The 22880-nt window shown below is 42.9% G+C and overlaps 1 protein-coding gene across 1 annotated transcript in view; it reads right to left on the reverse strand.

Annotated features, from left to right (window-relative positions):
- Positions 1 to 20121, reverse strand: part of hs3st4 (heparan sulfate (glucosamine) 3-O-sulfotransferase 4) — an 89483-nt gene extending 69362 nt beyond the window's left edge. The window contains exon 1 of the mRNA XM_064985652.1: positions 19489 to 20121. Coding sequence (XP_064841724.1) covers positions 19489 to 20105 — 617 coding nt within the window. The 5' untranslated portion in view covers positions 20106 to 20121. The remainder of the gene's footprint in view (positions 1 to 19488) is intronic.
- Positions 20122 to 22880: the final 2759 nt, after the last annotated feature.

Here is a 22880-nt window from a genome sequence, read left to right on the forward strand (position 1 = left end):
CCAAAGTAACAAAGCCTACCATCAGTAACACACTACGCCGCCAGGGACTCAAATCCCGCAGTGCCAGACGTGTCCCCCTGCTTAAGCCAGTACATGTCCAGGCCCATCTGAAGTTTGCTAGAGATAATTTAGATGATCCAGAAGAAGATTGGGAGAATGTCATATTGTCAGATGAAATCAAAATATAACTTTTTGGTAAAAACTCAACTCGTCGTGTTTGGAGGACAAAGAATGCTGAGTTGCATCTAAAGAACACCATACCTACTGTGAAGCATGGGGGTGGAAACATCATGCTTTGGGGCTGTTTTCTGCAAAGGGACCAGGACGACTGATCCGTGTAAAGGTAAGAATGAATGGGGCCATGTATCGTGAGATTTTGAGTGAAAACCTCCTTCCATCAGCGAGGGCATTGAAGATTAAAAATGGCTGGGTCTTTCAGCATGACAATGATCCCAAACACACCGCCCAGGCAATAAAGGAGTGGCTTCGTAAGAATAATTTCAAGGTCCTGGGTTGCCTAGCCAGTCTCCAGATCTCAACCCCATAGAAAATCTTTGGAGGGAGTTGAACGTCCGTGTTGCCCAGCAACTGCTCTAGAGGAGATCTGCATGGAGGAATGAGCCAAAATACCAGCAACAGTGTGTGAAAACCTTTTGAAGACTTACAGAAAACGTTTGACCTCTGTCATTGCCGACAAAGGGTATATAACAAAGTATTGAGATAAACTTTTGTTATTGACCAAATACTTATTTTCCACCATAATTTGCAAATAAATTCATTAAAAATCCTACAATGTGATTTTCTGGATTTTTTTCTCATTTTGTCTGTCATAGTTGAAGTATACCTTACAGGCCTCTCTCATCTTTTAAGTGGGAGATCTTGCACAATTGGTGGCTGACTAAATACTTTTTTTGCCCCACTGTATACACCCTTGTGCTATATTTACAGTGTGAAATACAAGTTAAATGTTTAACATTGTGTAAGGAACTCATTTTACCACTATTGTTGAAAATGATGTTGTGCAGTGCTTCTTAGAAATTCAAGGGCTTTGACTCCAGTGGCACCTGAATGAAATGTGCTTGTTGGATCTTGTTGATTATTGAGGGCTACATCAAGATAAACACATGCTGACAAGAATAATAATTATCCTGTCTGACCAAATACGCATCATTTGATGAAAGGAAATATTTCATCATACCGCTGCAAAGCCGAGATGTGATTGGAAGGAAAGGGCTGTCTGAGAAAGGGTTATTCCAATTTACGGCTTCATATCGGGTATACACTACCGGTATAAAGTTTCAGAACACCTACGCATTCGAGGGTTTTTCTTTACTTTACTATTTTCTACATTGTAGAATAATAGTGATGACATCAAAACAATGAAATAACACATATGGAATTATGGCAAAATCAGGACAATAACCCATATGGCAAAATCTACAATGGAATGGTTAAAAAAATAAACATATCCAGGTGTTAGAATGGCCAAGTCAAAGTCCAGACCTGAATCCAATCGAATCTGTGGAAAGAACTGAAAACTGCTGTTCACAAATGCTCTCCATCCAACCTCACTGAGCTCGAGCTGTTTTGCAAGGAGGAATGGGAAAAAATTTCAGTCTCTCGATGTGCAAAACTGATAGAGACATACCCCAAGCGACTTACAGCTGTAATCGCAGCAAAAGGGGGCTGAATAATTTTGCACGCCCAATTTTTCAGTTTTTGATTTGTTAAAAAAGTTTGAAATATCCAATAAATGTCGTTCCACTTCATGATTGTGTCCCACTTGTTGTTGATTCTTCACAAAAAAATACAGTTTTATATCTTTATGTTTGAAGCCTGAAATGTGGCAAAAGGTCGCAAAGTTCAAGGGGGCCGAATACTTTCGCAAGGCACTGTATGTAGTAACAAAAAAAGTGTTAAACAAATCAAAATATATTTTAGATTCTTCAAAGTAGCCACCCTTTGCCTTCATGACAGCTTTGCACACTCTTGGCATTCTCTCAACCAGCTTCACCTGGAATGCTTTTACAACCGTTTTGAAGGAGTTCCCACATATGCTGAGCACTTGTTGGCTGCTTTTCATTCCCTCTGCGGTCCGACTCATTTCAAACCATCTCAATTTGGTTGAGGTCGGAGTATTGTGGAGGCCAGGTCATTTGATGCAGCACTCCATCACTCTCCTTCTACGGAAAATAGCTATTACACAGCCTGGAGGTGTGTTGGGTTATTGTCCTGTTGAAAAACAAATGATAGTCCAACTAAGGGCAAACCAGATGGGATAGCGTATTGCTGCAGAATGTTGTGGTAGCCATGCTGGTTAAGTGTGCCTTAAATTCTAAATAAATCACTGAATGTCACCAGCAAAACACCCCCACACCATCACACCTCCTCCTCCATGCTTTACGGTGCGAAATACACATGCGGAGATCATCCATTCATCCACACTACATCTCACAAAGACACAGTGGTTGGAACCAAAAATGTCTAATTTGGGCTTTCCACTGGTATATTGTCCATTGCTCATGTTTAATGGCCCAATCAAGTCTCTTCTTCTTATTGGTGTCCTTTAGTAGTGGTGTCTTTGCAGCAATTTGACCATGAAGGCCTGATTCACACAGACTCCTCTGAACAGTCGATGTTGAGATGTGTCTGATAATTGAACTCTGTGAAGCATTTATTTGGGCTGACAACTCTAATGAACTTATCCTCTGCTGCAGAGGTAACTGTGGGTCTTCCATTCCTGTGGCGGTCCTCATGAGAGCCAGTTTCACCATAACGGTTGATGGTTTTTGTGACTGCACTTAAAGAAACTTTCAAAGTTCTTGACTGACCTTGATGTCTTAAAGTAAAGATGAACTGTTGTTTCTCTTTGCTTATTTGAGCTAATCTTGCCTAATATGGACTTGGTCTTTTACCAAATAGGCTATCGTCTGTATACCACCCCTACCTTGTCACAACAACTGACTGGTTCAAACGTACAACTTAACTTAAGAAGGCACACCTGTTAATTTAAATGCATTCCAGGTGACTACCTCATAATGCTGGTTAAGAGAATGCCAATAGTGTGCAAAGGTGTCATCAAGGGAAACGGTGGCTATTTGAATTATCTCAAATCTCAAATATATTTTTATTTGTTTAATAATTTTTGGGCTACTAAACTCAGCAAAAAAAGAAACGTTCTCACACTGTCAACTGCGTTTATTTTCAGCAAACTTGACGTGTAAATATTTGTATGAACATAACCAGATTCAACAACAACTGAGACATAAACTGAAAAACTGAACAAGTTCCACAGACATGTGACTAGCAGAAATGGAATAATGTGTCCCTGAACAGAGGGGGGATCAAAATCAAAAACAACAGTCAGTATCTGGTGTGGCCACCAGCTGCATTAAGTACTGCAGTGCATCTCCTCCTCATGGACTGCACCAGATTTGTCAGTTCAGGCTGTTAGATGTTACCCCACTCTTCCACCAAGGCACCTGCAAGTTCCCAGCCATTTCTGGGGGGAATGGCCCTAGCACTCACCCTCCAATCCAACAGGTCCCAGGCGTGCTCAATGGGATTGAGATCCGGGCTCTTCGCTGGCCATGGCAGAACATTGACATTCCTGTCTTGCAGGAAATCCCGCCCAGAACAAGCAGTATGGCTGGTGGCATTGTCATGCTGGAGAGTCATGTCAGGATGAGCCTGCAGGAAGGGTACCACATGAGGGAGGAGGGTGTCTTCCCAGTAATGCACAGCATTGAGATTGCCTGCAATGACAACAAGCTCAGTCCAATGATGCTGTGACACATCGCCCCAGATCATGACGGACCCTCCACCTCCAAATTGATCCCGCTCCAGAATACAGGCCTTGGTGTAATACTCATTCCTTCAACGATAAACGCAAATCTGACCATCACCCCCGGTGAGACAAAACTGCGACTCGTCAGTGAAGAGCACTTTTTTCCAGTCCTGTCTGGTCCAGCGACGGTGGGTTTGTGCCCATAGGCGACGTTGTTACCGGTGATGTCTGCTGAGGACCTGCCTTACAACAGGCCTATAAGCCTTCAGTCCAGCCTCTCTCAGCCTATTGCGGACACTCTGAGCACTGATGGAGGGATTGTGCGTTCCTGGTGTAACTCGGGCAGTTGTTGTTGCCATCCTATACCTGTCCCACAGGTGTGATGTTCGGATGTACCGATCCTGTGCAGGTGTTGTTACACATGGTCTGTCACTGCAAGGACGATCAGCTGTCTGTCCTGTCTCCCTGTAGCGCTGTCTTAGGCGTCTCACAGTACGGACATTGCAATTTATTGTCCTGGCCACATCTGCAGTCTTCATGCCTCATTGCAGCATGCCTGAGGCAGGTTCACGCAGATGGGCAGGGACCCCGGGCATCTTTCTTTTTGTGTTTTTCAGAGTCAGTAGAAAGGCCTCTTTAGTGTCCAAAGTTTTCATAACTGTGACAATTGCCTACTTAAAGACTGTTCCACAGGTGCATGTTCATTAATTGTTTATGGTTCATTGAACAAGCATGGGAAACAGGCTTTAAACCCTTTACAATGAAGATCTGTGAAGTTATTTAGATTTTTACGAATTACCTTTGAAAGACATGGTCCTGAAAAAGGGGCAGTTTACATGATTCCATATGTGTTATTTCATAGTTTTGATGTCTTCACTGTTATTCCACAATGTAGAAAATAGTATAAATAAAGAAAAACCCTTGAATGAGTAGGTGTTCTAAAACTTTTGACAGGTAGTGAATATTTAGGTGATAGTCCATGAAAACACAACACATGACTTTACAAAGCCGAGATGCACAATGTCAAAGATTCTGGACTGATATGCTTCTGACTGTCACTGTACACATCTGGTCTTTTTACAAGGCACAATTATCGAACCTCACTGACGAACGAAACCACTTGAGAGCGAGCTTCTTCTTTGGGGAAAGTAGTCCTGTGAAAAGCAGGTCAGGATAAACAGCCTTTACTACAAGTCTTTATGAGGTCACTGAAGAAGTTGATGTGTGACCCTGCACATGACTCTACATACAGTACGCATCTTGCACAGACATACCATAAGGATCAGAGGATATGTGACGGAACACTAGCGAAGCTATCCTACTGGGAATAATACATTTAATTAGTGTTCACACAGCCCATGTCTTGGAGAGAGAGGGGGAAAAAAACCTGGCTAGTCTTTTCTAGAGATATCCTTCTTCCCCATAATAAATCTGTCCACGTCTCCCATCCAAACAGCTCCAATATGCCAGGGAGAGAATTTACAGTGCATCTCTGATTTGTTTGCTGCTATTAATGGGGCAGTGAGGAAGGAAGTGGTCTGTGGCTGCCAGCGCAATATCTGACCTCTGAGAGTGCATTAAATCAAGCTATTAGGGGCCGCTGCAATAAAGAGGACAGCCAAGGAAGGCAGAGTGCTCTCTCCAAAACAAACATGCCCTAGCCAGACACAACACGAGGCTGGGATCACAACCTCAGGTTGGGCTGATACGGTTTTATAGGGGGTGCCTTGGTGACAGTCAGTCAATCCAGTGGGTTGTCAGTTCTGGTCGGGTGCAAGCCAAATAGATGAACCAGCACAGCGGGCAGCATTGTAGAATGTTAAGAAATGCATGGTTGATGCTGGGGCCAGGAGTTTTCCTAGCCACGTGACATTATTAGGAAAGATTCCTGTCCCTATTGAAGCCCTATTGGAACATGTTTCTGTATTAAAACATTTACTTTCCTTATAATAAAGAAATACATTATCATTGACAATTATTTTCATCTAGGAGTGGGTGAAGATGACTATTTGGTGTATCTTACACTTCGCCACATGCACAGGTCCACAGGCCTGACTGCATTTTAAATAATTGGGTCTGTGCCATAGGAGAAAAGAAATTACATTCATTATCACACCAGGACTGCTCTGGTGAGGTTCACAAATTGACAGACCATGTGGTGGACCTTGCTGTGTCTTTCAGACTCAGATAATGGACAAGTCTGATAGAAAATGGCCCTTGACTCGTGAAACAAAAGGAACTAAAATGTGGGGAATGCCAGGGCCATGTCTGGCTCTGTGGGGCACCATTTATTTGAGTTGGGGGGGGCATGCCCTTTCAATGTCAAGGTTTGTCTGAACACTATACTGTTTTTCACTGATATTCATTACCATAGTCCTGTATTACTAGGGCTAGTTTTAGAATTTTGCCTTAATAAAGACGCTGTTCAATATGAAAACGTTACATTACCTACCTTCTCTTTTCCTGTTCAAACTCGTGAGGATACGGGGGACAGATCATTTTGACTTACACTACAATAACCTAAACTCAGCCTACACTTCAGCTGCAGTCTGATGGTGGCCTGAGTGAACTGGTTTGGGAGCAAGAAGCAGCATCCAGTATTTCAACCATGCCTAAGGCGATTATACCAAAAAAGTTGAGACATTTACAAATAAACTGGTGCACTCAGTCAAGCAAAGACATTCAATTGTGAATCACATTTACGGTGGAATTTTTATGCACAGAAACTTTGCTATATCAGAATGTGAACAACTCATCAAAAGACAATGGGCAAATCACCTGTCAGAACAATTTAGAAACACGGTGCGGCTAATCTGAGTGTGAAGGCTCCCGGTGAGAGCTGTAGTCCAACGGAGCAGTTACGTTAAAACTACAAACTAAAAAATTCCCATCATGCACTGATGATGAAACACTTGAATACGGATAACTAGAACGTAGTAGAATGAAGACAATTGGGGAACAAATGCAGTTATCATTTAAGTTGATCCAAATGCCATACTGTATGGAAAAATTCATGGAACATCTAATGAGATCTACAAAGACATTTTCCGCTTCCCCATATTTATAGGAAAGCGCACAAAAAAAAGCTACAAAACAAGAGATGATGCAAACCACTGTATATATCGCATGAAAGGGAAAATAATCAGTTATAATTTTAAGACAAATCTTTCTTTATTTAAGTCACTCATAGTGTGGTAATATACACTGCTCAAAAAAATAAAGGGAACACTAAAATAACACATCCTAGATCTGAATGAATGAAATATTCTTATGAAATACTTTTTTCTTTACATAGTTGAATGTGCTGACAACAAAATCACACAAATATTATCAATGGAAATCAAATGTATCAATCCATGGAGGTCTGGATTTGGAGTCACACTCAAAATTAAAGTGGAAAACCACACTACATGCTGATCCAACTTTGATGTAATGTCCTGAAAACAAGCCAAAATGAGGCTCAGTAGTGTGTGTGGCCTCCACGTGCCTGTATGACCTCCCTACAACGCCTGGGCATGCTCCTGATGAGGTGGCGGATGGTCTCCTGAGGGATCTCCCCCCAGACCTGGACTAAAGCATCCGCCAACTGCTGGACAGTCTGTGGTGCAACGTGGCGTTGGTGGATGGAGTGAGACATGATGTCCCAGATGTGCTCAATTGGATTCAGGTTTGGGGAACGGGCGGGCCAGTCCATAGCATCAATGCCTTCCTCTTGCAGGAACTGCTGACACACTCCAGCCACATGAGGTCTAGCATTGTCTTGAATTAGGAGAAACCCAGGGCCAACCGCACCAGTATAAGGTCTCACAAGGGGTCTGAGGATCTCATCTCGGTACCTAATGGCAGTCAGGCTACCTCTGGCGAGCACATGGAGGGCTGTGCGGCCCCCCAAAGAAATGCCACCCCACACCATGACTGATCCACCGCCAACACCAGTCACGCTGGAGGATGTTGCAGGCAGCAGAACGTTCTCCACTGCGTCTCCAGACTCTGTCACGTCTGTCACATGTGCTCAGTGTGAACCTGCTTTCATCTGTGAAGAGCACAGGGTGCCAGTGGCGAATTTGCCAATCTTGGTGTTCTCTGGCAAATGCCAAACGTCCTGCACGGTGTTGGGCTGTAAGCACAACCCCCACCTGTGGATGTCGGGCCCTCATACCACTCTCATGGAGTCTGTTTTTGACCGTTTGAGCAGACACATGCACATTTGTGGCCTGCTAGAGGTCATTATGCAGGGCTCTGGCAGTGCTCCTCCTGCTCCTCCTTGCACAAAGGCGGAGGTAGCGGTCCTGCTGCTGGGTTGTTGCCCTCCGACGGCCTCCTCCACGTCTCTTGATGTACTGGCCTGTTTCCTGGTAGCGCCTCCATGCTCTGGACACTACGCTGACAGACACAGCAAACCTTCTTGCCACAGCTCGCATTGATGTGCCATCCTGGATGAGCTGTACTACCTGAGCCACTTGTGTGGGTTGTAGACTCCGTCTCATGCTACCACTAGAGTGAAAGCACCGCCAGCATACAAAAGTGACCAAAACATCAGCCAGGAAGCATAGGAACTGAAAAGTGGCCTGTGGTTACCACCTGCAGAACCACTCCTTTATTGGGGGTGTCTTGCTAATTGCCTATAATTTCCACCTGTTGTCTATTCCATTCGCATGTGAAATTTATTGTCAATCAGTGTTGCTTCCTAAGTGGACAGTTTGATTTCACAGAAGTGTGATTGACTTGGAGTTACATTGTGTTGCTTAAGTGTTCCCTTGATTTTTTTTGAGCAGTGTATATAAAACACTGTAAAAATCACACGTTTGACTGCACTCGGCTTTTAAGAGTGTAAGTCTCTTCATCTATGGGTGGTACCGTGAGATGTCTTTTGCCTTTTTGGTTTGACTTTGGACATTCACTCGTCTCGAACGCACAACAACACACACCCCTCTCACAGCTTTAGAATTGGGTTAGCCCAACAGACAGGCGAGAAGGAGAGTGATCATATTACACCTGGAGTACCCTATAAGAGAAAATGCCTAAAAAATGTACTTCGATAACATCCGCTAGAATGCAGATCAACCCATCAAGCAGCCAATGGCTGGCTGAGTGAACTAACCAATCACAGCGTCTTTGTTTTGATCGGATTCCGCCATGAGCAACCACCAGTGTTTTGTAGGCAGTTTTCAGTGTTTTACACTGTCTTGCCACCACAAACCAAAAATCTACTGAAAGGAAAAACATCAAATGGGTGTGTTTGTGCAGATCCATCTGTGTGGAGGGAAGGAGCCAGCTAAGTGAGTCCCAACTATTAAATAGCATGAAGAAACACATGTAACATTAGTAGCAAGACAAATTTAACTATCTGTTATTAAACACAAGGTGTAAATTCCTTCCTCTTGCATCGCACTGTTGGTTAACTAATTATTATGCAACATTAATTTTGAAACCCTGAAGCGTTTGTTGAGTTTACCCAAGGTGCAGTGAGTACGTGTTTAGCCCTGTAAAAAGTGGGTTTATTACAGCACAGATCTAACAGCGAGTGATTCAGCGTAAGGCTGAGACGACGCAGAGCCAGAGGCTGCTGGGATTGCTTCATTTATATTCCACTGATTGCATCAGAAAATTGTGAGACTGTTAATTGGAGACAATGTGGCCAGAAATATATACGGAGAGACGTGACTACAACAATGGCATCAAAGATAATATTTAGCTAAAAGCCGGTGTTAGTGATGACAGCAACAACCCTACCATGCTGTTCTACAGAATTATATACCTTTAATCATTAGGAAAATAATAACCCTCACAACTATCCCCCCAAATAAACTTCAATCGCGTTAGATATGCCCAATTAACCTTCCGTTGGCACGTCAACGTTTCGAATCAAGAAGCAATTGTTATTGCAAATGCTCCCTTGCATCCATCTGAGGACATGTTGACAAAGCTTTCATTTATGACCGATTCCCCAGCCCAGCGAGCATGGCCCCAGCGTGACGTTGATTAGGTGGTTTGTACGAAATAAGCTTGAGAGGCCCATTTCACCGCAAACCTGTATTCATTTAGTTCTGCAGATTTATACTGGCCTGCTATCTCGGCAAGAAAATCCAGCATGACATGAGTGAAATTTGCCCTTTTGAAAAGAGGGTTAATCTTTCTTTCTTTCCCACTGCAACCTCAAATCTCACTGTGGCCAGCATGCCTCCAATGACCTGGGGGCCACAGGCAGTAAATTAAATTAAATAAACCCATTAGTTACAGCACTGTTACCTTCTCACCTCTGCCCAGATGCGCTTTCATGGTAAGTTGTCCCATCATGAAAAAAAACAAGGGACTCGGTATAGGATTGTGATGCCAAAGTCACCTTGACTGCAAAGACAGGGTGGTCTGTCCTCAATGTTCATCACAAAGATCAATTAAAATAGCCTGTTTTGCAATACAGGACGAGCCCAATATGTTCGCAGGTGTCTGAAGGTAAATGTATGCTTATTTAAAAATCTATTCATACTTAACATTCTCCCTCCTCGAGTCATGCAGATGTGAAACAAACTGGAGGTCGATGGGAGTGGAAGGAGACCGTGAGTAGAGTCATACCAGGCATACTGAAAATGAACGGGATGAATAACCAAGTGTAGCTCACATATCTAAAGAAAAACCTCAGACAAAAAGAGAGTCTAATCCTGCTATAGCCCTGGGTATGGGTTGGCATGTTTTCACTCCTATCTTTTCTTCCTGCTCTGAAACATATCTTGTGAATAGCTAACCGATCGCTGAAGCTGTACATAGTCTATCGGTAAATAGCCCACCCAATTTTACCTACCTCATCCCCATACTGTTTTTATTTATTTACTTTTCTGCTCTTTTGCACACCAATATCTCTACCTGTACATGACCATCTGATCATTTATCACTCCAGTGTTAATCTGCAAAATTGTAATTATTTGCCTACCTCCTCATGCCTTTTGCACACAATGCATATAGACTCTCTTTTTGTCTACTGTGTTATTGACTTGTTAATTGTTTACTCTCTGTGTTGTCTGTTCACACTGCTATGCTTTATCTTGGCCAGGTCGCAGTTGCAAATGAGAACTTGTTCTCAACTAGCCTACCCGGTTAAATAAAGGTGAAATAAAAAAATAAAATGAAAATATACTGTAACTACAGTTTGGCATCTATCTTTTTTTGGAACGATACAAAGCTAAATACAAAGCTAAATCCTGACATTCAACAGAAAATCAAGACCATGGGGAAACGTGATTGTACCTGTGATGTCTGACTGTGTACCCCTTTGTACCCCCATACATAGAGGATTATGGGATATGTAACTTTTCTTTTAAACACACAAGCATCTTTAAACGTGATTTCAATGAAACACATTTCCTCGTGTGTTGCCCTGCACACGTGTGTGGCTGAGCATGTTACAGGCATAAAGAAAAACTCTCAGCCACATTAGCTAAGAGTTGGCTTCACATGGTTGGGAGGAGCTAATGGCCCCATTAAAACAGGAAGAGCACGTTAACTTGCAACTAAATCTCTAATCCCAATAATCCAAATTATCCAGGAAAAACAATCACCTTCTTATACACCAATTAGTAATTAGCATAATCCCTAAAAGCACCTTTTGCATTTCATCAGCTTAGACCAAGTCTCAAAGGAGCTTGGCACAATGCCACAGCCTCTATATTAAAATCACTTTCACCAGCCTATACTGAGAATAGAGGACAGCATTATCATGGTGGAGCTGATTAATAAAGTGTTCTTGATACAGATGGTTGAAACTCAAAAACCTAAATACTTATAAAGGGGTTTCTATAAACACAACTTCCAATGAAGATCTTCTACTTGAAAGTCCCAATCAACATGGAAAGGGAAAGGGGGATACCTAGTCAGTTGTACAACTGAATGCATTCAACTGAAATGTGTCTTCCCCATTTAACCCATCCCCTCTGAATCAGAATACCATCTCAATGTAAGGACTGTGTTGTGCGTAGTTTACACGTCTAATACTCAGCTCCTTCATTGTTTCACACTGTGCTAAAATATTCTAGCGGAATACCCCATGGTGATTTCAGGCAAAGAAAGAGCATGAATAAATAAACAACATAAAGCGATGAGAAACTTCAAAGGCAATGGGGCAATCGCAGCAAACAAGCTCCTGGAAGCCAATGAATGTGTTGTCTTTGTTTGTGACAGTGACTCAGGGGTGTAAACAGAGGAATTAGCTCACACCTCCGGAGTCTCAGCACATCGCACTGCCATAATTGAATTAAGCCTGTCAAGATTGTTGTGAGCTGTGGATGGCGTCAGTGGCGCGAGGTGCATGTGGGCTCACAGGACACCTGTATGTTTCTATAGCTAGAACTGCCTTTTCATTCTGCTCTGTTCTTTGGCAAGTCCTTGAAAAGAAATGACAATTGCTTTCCATGTCATCCCAGACTATATCTCAAGGTAATTCCTACATCTTGATACGGCCAAGCTGCTGTATTTCCTATGAATAAGCTCTGTGTGTAACATGTCATGGGCATGCAGGCGGAATAATGCTACTGGTGGAGCATGGAGGGAGAAGTTATGATTTCCACTCTCCCCACATCCCTCAGCTTAACACACTCCTGGAGTACATGTCAGGTCACGGCCACATATTTGAAACATGCTCCCAACAGCCCTTGCGTGACGTCTTGGCTCCATGGCCAGCCCTGTCAGAGAGAACCCTGCTCCTACTGAACCAATGCATCAGCTTGTTTTTGGGTTTGTGTCATGAGACTGCATCACTCACAACCGATAAGGGGCATGTATGCACAGCACCAAGTGCTCTAGGAGAGGCGAAAGGAAAATTGGAATCTTGCCCAGTATGATTGACATGCCCATTTGTCCCAAAAGGAAGTCTTATTCAGGAAGATTTAAAGATGGCTGTAAAGCAGCATTCTTGCTGAATGGAATCATTGTTCCTTCTGACTAGAAGCACATCACGGCAATTCTGCGGCAAGTAAATAATCCCTGGGAGATAGGAATCCTTTCAAGCTTAAAATGACTTGTGCTTATACTTTATTTTTGGTCCAAAATAAATCATTTAACAGGCGAGACTGGGGCTGTCATTTTCAGGCAATCCATCTATGACATGGAACTGAAATAGGGGTCTAAGAATTCCCTGTTTTCCCATTGGCGATGGAATGGAAAAGAACGCAAGGAAGAATTCCATCCAGTTCTATTTTGACAGACACAAACCTAAAGGGAGGCCGAGTCTTGATGGCGACCATGCCCCAATGCCAATTGATTGTGTTGGGAAATTGAATCAGCAAATTAAATTCTAAGCTCAAGTAAAGTCAACTTTACTGGAATTGGAGAATGATCACTTTAGGTGTTTGGGTGTAGCTTTGTCCATGACACGGAATAGGAAATGAATGTCAAAGAGAGAGGGTAAGGTATTGCATGTGAATAGCAAGAAGAAGCTGGGGTAGAATGAAAATGTCTGCACTAACCCACTGCCAGAGTGATTTGTCCTCTCTCTAAGCCACAAAGAATGCAGCAGTATTACTTCTTTCATAATTCTAGTGTCACAATAGAAATAGACCCAGATAACCCCCCAAGGCTGACCCTAGAGTAACACAAAACAAATTGAATCCACATTCTCCCAACAGAAAACACTGATTCCATTGCAAAAAAAAAAAAATCTCAGGCAGTGCAATACTGTGTGGATGGTGTTCATGACTAAATTTATTTTGATAATACCTGCTGATATTGTTTAACTGGAAAGATAAAGTGTTGTGAATTGTTCCCACAGTTCCGCTGTAAAGACATACACATTAGATAGCTATACATACCTAAATATCTAGCTAGTAGACATTTAGCTAGCTAGCTACCTAGCTCACACCTCAGGTACAGTTGAAGTCGGAAGTTTACATACACCTTAGCCAAATACATTTAAACTCAGTTTTTCACAATTCCTGACATTTAATCCTAGTAAAAATGGCCTGTCTTAGGTCAGTTAGGATCACCACTTTATTTTAAGAATGTGAAATGTCAGAATAATAGTTGAGAGAATTATTTATTTCAGCTTTTATTTCTTTCATCATATTCCCAGTGGGTCAGAAGTTTACATACATTCAAATAGTACTTGGTAGCATTGCCTTAAAATTGTTTAAATTTGGTAAAAACGTTTTGCGTAGCCTTCCACAAGCTTCCCACAATAAGTTGGGTGAATTTTGTCCCATTCCTCCTGACAGAGCTGGTGTAACTGAGTCAGGTTTGGAGGCCTCCTTGCTCACACAGGCTTTTTCAGTTCTGCCCACACATTTTCAATAGGATTGAGGTCTTTGCTGTCCTTAAGCCATTTTGCCACAACTTTGGAAGTATGCTTTGGGTCATTGTCTATTTGGAAGACCCCTTTGTGACCAAGCTTTAACTTCCAGACTGATGTCTTGAGATGTTGCTTCAATTTATCCACGTCATTTTCCTACCTCATGATGCCATCGATTTTGTGAAGTGCACCAGTCCCTCCTGCGGCAAAGCACCCCCACAACATGATGCTGCCACCCCCGTGCTTCACGGTTGGGATGGTGTTCTTCGGCTTGCAAGCCTCCCCCATTCTCCTCCAAACATAACGATGGTCATTATGGTCGAACAGTTCTATTTTTGTTTCATCAGACCAGAGTATATTTCTCCAAAAAGTACAATCTTTGTCCCCATGTGCAGTTACAAACCCTAGTCTGGCTTTTTCATGGTGGTTTTGGAACAGTGGCTTCTTCCTTGCTGAGCAGCCTTTCAGGTTAGTATAGGACTCATTTTACTGTGGATATAGATACTTTTGTACTTGTTTCCTCCAGCATCTTCACAAGGTCCTTTGCTATTGTTCTGGGATTGATTTTGCACTTTTCACACCAAAGTACGTTCATCTCTAGGAGACAGAATGCGTCTCCTTCCTGAGCGGTATGACGGCTGCGTGGTCCCATGGTGTTTATACTTGCGTACTATTGTTTGTACCGATGTGGTACCTTCAGTCGTTTGGAAATTGTTCCCAAGATCTGAGATCTTGGCTGATTTCTTTTGATTTTTCCATGATGTCAAGCAAAGAGCACTGAGTTTGAAGGTAGGCCTTGAAATACATCCACAGGTACACCTCCAATTGACTCAAATTATGTCAATAAGCCTATTAGAAGCTTCTAAAGCCATGACATAATTTTCTGGAATTTTCCAAGCTGTTTAAAGGCACAATGAAATTAGTGTAAACTTCTGGCCCATTGGAATTGTGATACAGTGAATTAATTATAAGTGAAATAATCTGTCTGTAAACAATTTTTAGAAAAATGACTTGTGTCATGCACAAAGTAGTCCTAACCGACTTTCCACAAATTTCTTGTTAACAAACTATAGTTTTGGCGTGGTTGAAAAAGGACTTTTAATGAGTGTATGTAAACTTCTGACTTCAACTGTATCGTGCATGTGATTATACACAAGTAAATGGCTACACAAACCTGCCATTCACAGTTGTAGGAACTTGCTACAGAGTGAGTTACATTAGGCTATTTAAGTGTGATCCAGTATCCATATTTATACAGACTGACAGTAATTGGTGGTGCAGCAATCTGAAGGTTCTGATTATTCTCCTTCATAAACTCATGTTTAACAGCCAGACAGAGATGACACAAAGGCTTTCTGGCGGGAAGGTACCGTCTGTGTCATAGCGCTGTGCCATGTCTGCATCCAGTCAAAGTTATTGGAATGGGAAATAAATATGTTTCTGTTGAGGACACTGGTGGAATCTCTGCGCTCTGTGGTGCTTGGGAGTTTAATCAAGTGGAAAAGGGGAGGGGGGATGTTGAGACCAACACTGACTGCAGCGGTCCACTCTCTTGACAGGCACTGGGGCATGCTACTAATTAAAAAGTTTAATTCCACGACTGCCGCGTTGGCATCCAAGTACCCAGAGGTGCGTCCTTGCGAGCCTTGGCGCCATCTTATCAGGCATAGACAGATTCCGGCTTGCCGGGGAGGAGCGGAGGACGTGGAGGTGCTGCAGGAGCAGCAACACAGGCCCAGCTGGAAGATGGAGGGGATGGCATCCAGCCTGCTGCTCAGGGATCAGGCCCACCTCCCTCCATCCCATCTCCCCGCCGACTGGAGTCACGGGCCCCTAGTCTGGTGGCAAGACTCCGGGAGCTGAGCCGTGGAGCAGCATGCTGAGGTGGGAGCGCAGGGGTAAACAAGGGATAAACACAGGATTTAGACTCTCTGATGCTACACTCAGCAGTAGATCGCTGTCTCCGACACACACTTCCTGTCAGAGGGTCCTGTCTTACTACAATGAAGGGTGCGGATAAAGCTGGGTCTGGAATTCATGCTATTCTCCTCAGAGTCCCCCCGGGCCTGCAGCAGTGCAAAGACATGGTTCTCTGACATGGTCTCTACACTACTAGCATTTCGTATTTACTGAAAAAGAAGAAGCAGCAAACTGGAAATTCTTTCGTTAAGCTTTTTCCACCATTCAGTGGGAAACAGAGCCTCGATGAAGAAGTAGATAAAAGAATGAGAGCACTTCATTGCAAGGCCTTGGCAGAGCGTAGAGCCTGCACTGTGTGGGCTTCTGAGCTGTGTAGGTCCCTATTGATCAGAATGCATTACAACTCACACAAAGAGAGAAAGTCCTTGGTGATGGCAAGGCCGATTCTTTGGCATCTTTTTTTAAAGGCCACCTCATATAAAAGACAGCAGGCAGCAACCAAGACCTCCGCCTGAGGTGAAATAGCTTGGGGAAGGAGAGCACATTCAAAACAACATTCTGCACGTTATAAGCACCCCTGTAATTTCACATTATTGTTTGTCATCTTGTGCAACACAGGGCCATAGCCTTGCAAAGGTACAAAACAGCTGAAAAGATTTACAGTCCCTTTGCCTCAGCTTTTATCGCTTACAAGGTCCAAGTGTCATTCTCTCAACACAATGATAAAGTGCTCGGAGACCTCAGAGCCGCTTCAGAGCTATGCATCTCATTGACAACTCACACAATATGATCAGCATAGTAGTACAACCCAGATAATCTTCCTGGAAAATCAACTGCATCACAAGCAATAGAGTTGTTCCTAAATACCAGCTCAATGGATCGTCTGCTGTTTTGCAGCACCTATTTAAACCTGAGAAAGGCTTCCAGGCAACGGCGTGATTCTTCTAATGATGGTATATCTATTATGACCCGACACACAGAAAGAATGACCTGCTGTTTAAAGACTATAGCTTCCCTTCACAAGTGGTAAGGAGTTTAACAAGGCATAAGGTCCTCCCCGGCAAGCCTTTTAAACATTGTGTAACCAGATGTGTAACCCAGGTAAAAACAGATGTCACCGAGGTGCTGCATCATATTTCATGAACAAGAAGATGAACTTACTCCCTGTGAAATATATGCCCAGCGGATGGGGTATAAAAATATGTTTTCACTTGATATTTTCTACCAGATGAATTCTGTATGCGTACCGGGATTCTGGAGCACCGTATAACTGTGGCAAGCACAGAATAGCTCTCTCAGTGCACACCTCTTCAGGCTGTGCATTTGTACGGGATTCTTTTAAATCTTTTACAACGGTACCACATTCATCCTCTGCCAGTGTCTAACTCTCCAAGCCATCGCAAAGTATGAAACTGGCCACCGCTGCACAACTAAATTGATTCAGCGCGTGTGATGACATTATCAGACGCCAACGTTAAATGGTTGTGATCATGATTTCAGTCATAGGATTAGGCACACAGCCTACACAGTAGGCCTGCACACAGACGTGATGTAGTATATTTTTTTTGACATGCTTTGTCTGTAGCATCAGGACGTGGGCAGATCACATAGCTCTGAGTGTAACTTTTCTTTCCCTTGTCACACTACAACACTGTTCAAATTTGGCAGACAGAATAGACACATTGCTATATCGTCCCCATGGGTGTAAAAAACACCGCTACCCGATACTTAAAATTCTGCATACGTCATCCTGAGGTTAACATTTCTCAGAGGACAAAACGCGGAAATAAAATGTTAAGAGTGCTTAAGGGATTTGGTTGGCTCACGGGCACTAAAACACACAAGCACACTTTGGTGTTATTTATGTAAGCCTGTCATCTTGTCGTCTGATGAGCCTGACACCGAAAGCGTAACGAAACGCCTCACATTAACACGGGCTAAATGAACAGCCAACAGCTGAGGACAGAGGAGAGCATAGCTCCCATCCACACTGCAATGAGTTGAGGCAGATGGTTCCTTGTATAACCAAAGCCCCAAGCCACTGTACTAGACTGGGTTCACAGGCACAGCACCTCATCCCTCTGGGCACAAGCATGGAGTCAGGGACTCTGTGTACTATTGGCTGGCTTCATTTTCATTATCTGCTCACCGAGTCCATTTGAAATCCAGCATTCCCCTGGTTGGTCAGACCATCATCTTGCTAGATGCTGGCACTTTATTGAGTGAGTGGCACTGTCAAATGGAGGGACGGACGAACCCCCAAACAGAATGTGGTTTAATGCCATGATTGTTTATCTTTTAATAAACAGGAACAAAAAAATCACAAAGGAGGCAGTGAGATGTGCAGTGTTGGAAAACAAATAAAAAAACCTGACTGGGTGATGAACCTGACTGGGTGATGAACCTGACTGGGTGATGAACCTGACTGGGGGAATCTTTACCTTGAATGTATTGCATGTGGGAAGACATGGATGGTACAACACTCAGGATCAGTAGAAAAACATCTGGATTAGTTGATCAAAATGATGATCTCTCTACCCCCATGCAGTCATACAGCAAAAGCCTGGCAATATGGCTTTTAGATAGATGGACTTAAATAGGCCTTTAGCTACATGCATTTGGTTTCAGCTCTGTGTCAGATTAAATAGCTTTAAAATGACCACTTTTTCACAATTCCTCCAATATATTCTGAATCAGATATGGATCTTGGTGAGCCGCAGAATGTTTTCATTTTGTTATCAAGCTACGGGACTTTTTTTCTGCAATGGTGGGGGAAAAATGGTGGATATTACAAAGCATTTGCTAAAAAAACTCAATATTCCATAGTTGGAAACTAGCTATTATCAGATGGAAATACATTTTGTCTAAATGAGACAAGATTGTCTGTTTTTGTGACACTATCAGAACATGTGGTAGAGTATGAACACTAACTCGACATCACATCCCAAACCCAGAGTACACTGCTAAAGTACCAGGCCTGTTGCACAGGGGCAGTTCTGAACACCACAGAAAGGTAATACCACAACTGTAGGTGGGATCTGAGTATTGTTCCAATGCACTCGCACGAACACCTGTTCGACTGAATAGCTTGGCTATTGCTGCATGCTATGTTCATATACATGCATACTGTGATAAAACACGGTATATTATTGTAAAACTAGGTTCACCGTACTTCAGAAGCACTGATCAACTGTTTTGTATTGTTGGATGTAAAACAAATGGGGGATATTTTACGAGACTAGAAACATTTTTAAGCCGAAATACTTGGCAGATATCCAATCTAATAGGTAGGCAATTTTTTAAGCAGTTGTTATTTTTATTATGATTAGGATTATTATAATGAATAATGACATTGATAGTGGTATAGGCCGACGTATTATTAGTGGTAATCTAATGGATTTGAAATATGAACAAATCTAGACTATCTACCAACACATGGTTTATGTTATGTGGGGTAATGAGACCTCTGAACCAGATCGGGTTATTAAGTGAGAGTGGATGCGCGCACCTGTACCAATCCAGCCCTTTCTCGTAGTTCCTGTCGAAGAAATGCGGCTCATTCCCAACGGCTCTGATATCGGGATGGACCCTCAAAGCTTCGAGCAGAGCCCTGGTGCCTCCTTTCTTCACCCCAATTATAATGGCTTGGGGTAATTTTTTCACCCCATAATCCGAGGTGCAGTTCACCCTGAGTTCGTTGTCCGTGGTGCTGAATTCCTGGTGCTCCCTCTCCAGAGCGGGAGATTGATACACCGCGGCAGTTTTAGTCGGAGCCGCTTGATTCCTAACCCAATCCAATGTTCTTTGCTCGGTCTCCACATTATCTTTGACAGTGGAAATTGCAACCGTTTGCTCGGCGGCTGCAGTAACCTCTATCAGCTCCTCGTCCAAATAGCCCTGGGGTGAAGTGGAATAAAGTTTCTCCCTTAATGTTACGAAAGTTGTCTCCTCCGTCACCAGCCTCCCTTGGTACACGTAGTTCTCTTGCAAGGGGAACTGTAACGAGTTGTAACAGCTCATCAAGCTATAGAACAAGTAGGTGACAGAAAGGGAGAGGGTGAACATGAATAAAATTTTCCTGGGCACTTTAGAGGTAAAAACCGAAGTGCTGGACCAAAATGCCATCTCTGATAGCAGTGATCCTCTCAAAGAAGTGGCCAGACATGTTTCCACCCCAATACTTGCATGGACACTCAACAACAATAATCTGTCACTATCAGCATTGCTCCATTTGAAAATGTGAGTAGTTGAACCACTCCAGCATACCCCCAATTCGCATGGTTATAAGGATACAGGAAATAGATCGTTAAAATTCCGAAAGAATATCGCGTCCCTTTTTTGAGTAGCCTATCGATTTCTTATTCCAACGCTGACAGCCAATGTCACCGTTTATTGGACTGAATTTGCAGATGAGAAAGCCTGCGGTCTGGCGTCCTTCCAAATGAGTAGCCTGGTTTGAAACCAGCAGCCTGGTTTGAAATGGGCAGAGTGTGATGGACGAAGTCTTGGTAAGAAAAAAGGGAACGCCAAAGTGTTTGAAGTAGTGTGCAAAGCACGTCTTCATCCCGACACACTGACGGCCAATTACAAATCCGGTGGATCTTCCCAACAAGGGTGAAAAAACTGCCACACATTGGACCTCTCACTGCTAACTTTGTGAAGTAGAAAGTGAATAACCTTTGCATAAATATTAATTGACTCCGCTCTCTCAGTGGCCAGGAATGTTGCTTGCTGTCCTAATGCCTTCTGTTGATTGGTAGATACGATGTGCGCATCAACTGTGTGAGCTCTCCCGCACCGAAGCACTATTATATTAGTAGGAGCACCACAAGCTCAGTAAGTGAACACCCACTTTCCGCAATCGGTGCCGGAGTGTAGGAAACCCAATGAGACGTCAGATACGACAGCCAGATAGCACTGAGATGGCATATGGAAGGCGGGATTATTATTCCTCCTCCTCCCTTTTCTATGCTGTAAAGGTGAGTAGGGAAAAGTAGTGCCCTGTATGCACTTAAGAAGAAATCTTAAAGATCATTTGCCCAACTAATGTAGGCTACATCTGACTTGCCTCAAATTATTTACTGAATAAAATGCGTCATAATAATAATAATAATTATTATTATTATTCTACGACTACTACTACTACTACAACTACTACTAAATAAGTATTCTTCAAGCAGCTCATGGCTGCTCCCTACTGGTGTTCTCTGGAACATTGCAATAATTGTAACCGTGATCTTGGGAGATTTTACACAAGAAGGTAGGAGGGGTGGTTGAAGAATAGATCAATATTTTTTTCGATGGAAATTATGTGTGATGAAAATCGTCCTTTCACTCCACCAATTCATATCAAATAGGTTGTTGCTTCTCATGCATGCTGGCCTGATACAAAGGAGGGTTACATGACAGTGCTAGAGAGTGCAATGTAAGTGAGCTGGAAAGGACACTAGGCTGTGTAGCCTTACTGAGGTATTTTGCATTGAAGATACTTATGAAGGGAGAACATATCTATACCACATTTATTACACAAGGTGACAGTCAGTATTGTTCTCTGAATTGAAAAATGTTGACACATTTGACTTATGCCCTTTTGGGGGGTAAAGTAAGGGATTCTAGATTGTGAGCCACTGAGATATGTCTCCTTAGATAGAGTCTCATTCATCATACTCCTCAAACACATCAGAAATATCTGCGCCACAGCAATGCCTGGACAACAATAAATGGAAGGCTCATTGCTTTCAAAGCAGAATGGCAGGTGTCATTTTACAGCATCTGGAAGTATGAGAGAATATGCTTATTTGGCCAAATTTCTCTTCCCATCACATCTCTAAGATCGTGTAACCAGCAGTTTGGCAAATCAAACAGTGGCTGAAATTACTGAGCAAGGAGGAAAAAAAGTTAGACTAAAGATATTTTATTGCCAAAACGCAATAATCCTGGAGTAGTGAACAAAAAAATCTAAGTATGGCTCTTTTGTGTTAGACCCATGGCCTCCCACAGGACAGGAAATGCTGAACAATCCAATAGGACATCTCTTACACAGAGAAAGGAAGATAAATCACACCCTTCCTTTTTTTCTTAGCAGCTGTGGTACATACTGTACAGCCACTTCAGCATACAAGTATGTTTTGTTATAGTATCGTTATGTAAAGGTAACTGCCAAAAATAATGGAAACACTTGAGTAAACGAGGGATACAAAGTCTATTGAAAGCAGGTGCTTCCACACAGGTGTGGTTCCTGAGTTAATTAAGCAATTAACATCCCATCATGCTTAGGGTCATGTATAAAAATGCTGGACTGGCCATTATTTTGGCTACCATTGCTATGCCCCCGTAGGATGACAATGCCCCCATCCACAGGGTACGAGTGGCCACTGAATGGTTTGATGAGTATGAGCAGCACCTTGGACAGCGTTTTCGACTGTCTTCAACAAAACACCAAATTATGGAATTTATTGTGAGAGAATGGTGTCCCTCCAATAAAGTTCCAGAAATGTGTCAAATCTATGCCAAGGTGCAGCATTAAAACTGTTCTCATTCAATCAATCAAATTCATTTATAAAGCCCTTCTTACATCAGCTGATGTCACAAAGTGCTGTACAGAAATCCAGCATAAACCCCAAACAGCAAGCAATGCAGGTGTAGAAGCACGGTGGCTAGGAAAAACTCCCTAGAAAGGTCAAAACCTAGGAGGAAACCTAGAGAGGAACCAGGCTATGAGGGGTGGCCAGTCCTCTTCTGGCTGTGCCAGGTGGAGATTATAACAGAACATGACCAAGATGTTCAAATGTGCATAGATGACCAGCAGGGTCAGATAATACCGTTTTTCTCAATTGCTAAAACACCATTTCTGAAAATTGCTCCATTTCCTGAAAACATTCAACACAAAACCTCATCTTC

Source organism: Oncorhynchus masou, chromosome 14 (genome assembly GCF_036934945.1).
Source record: "Oncorhynchus masou masou isolate Uvic2021 chromosome 14, UVic_Omas_1.1, whole genome shotgun sequence".
In the NCBI taxonomy this organism is placed as follows: Eukaryota; Metazoa; Chordata; class Actinopteri; order Salmoniformes; family Salmonidae; genus Oncorhynchus; species Oncorhynchus masou.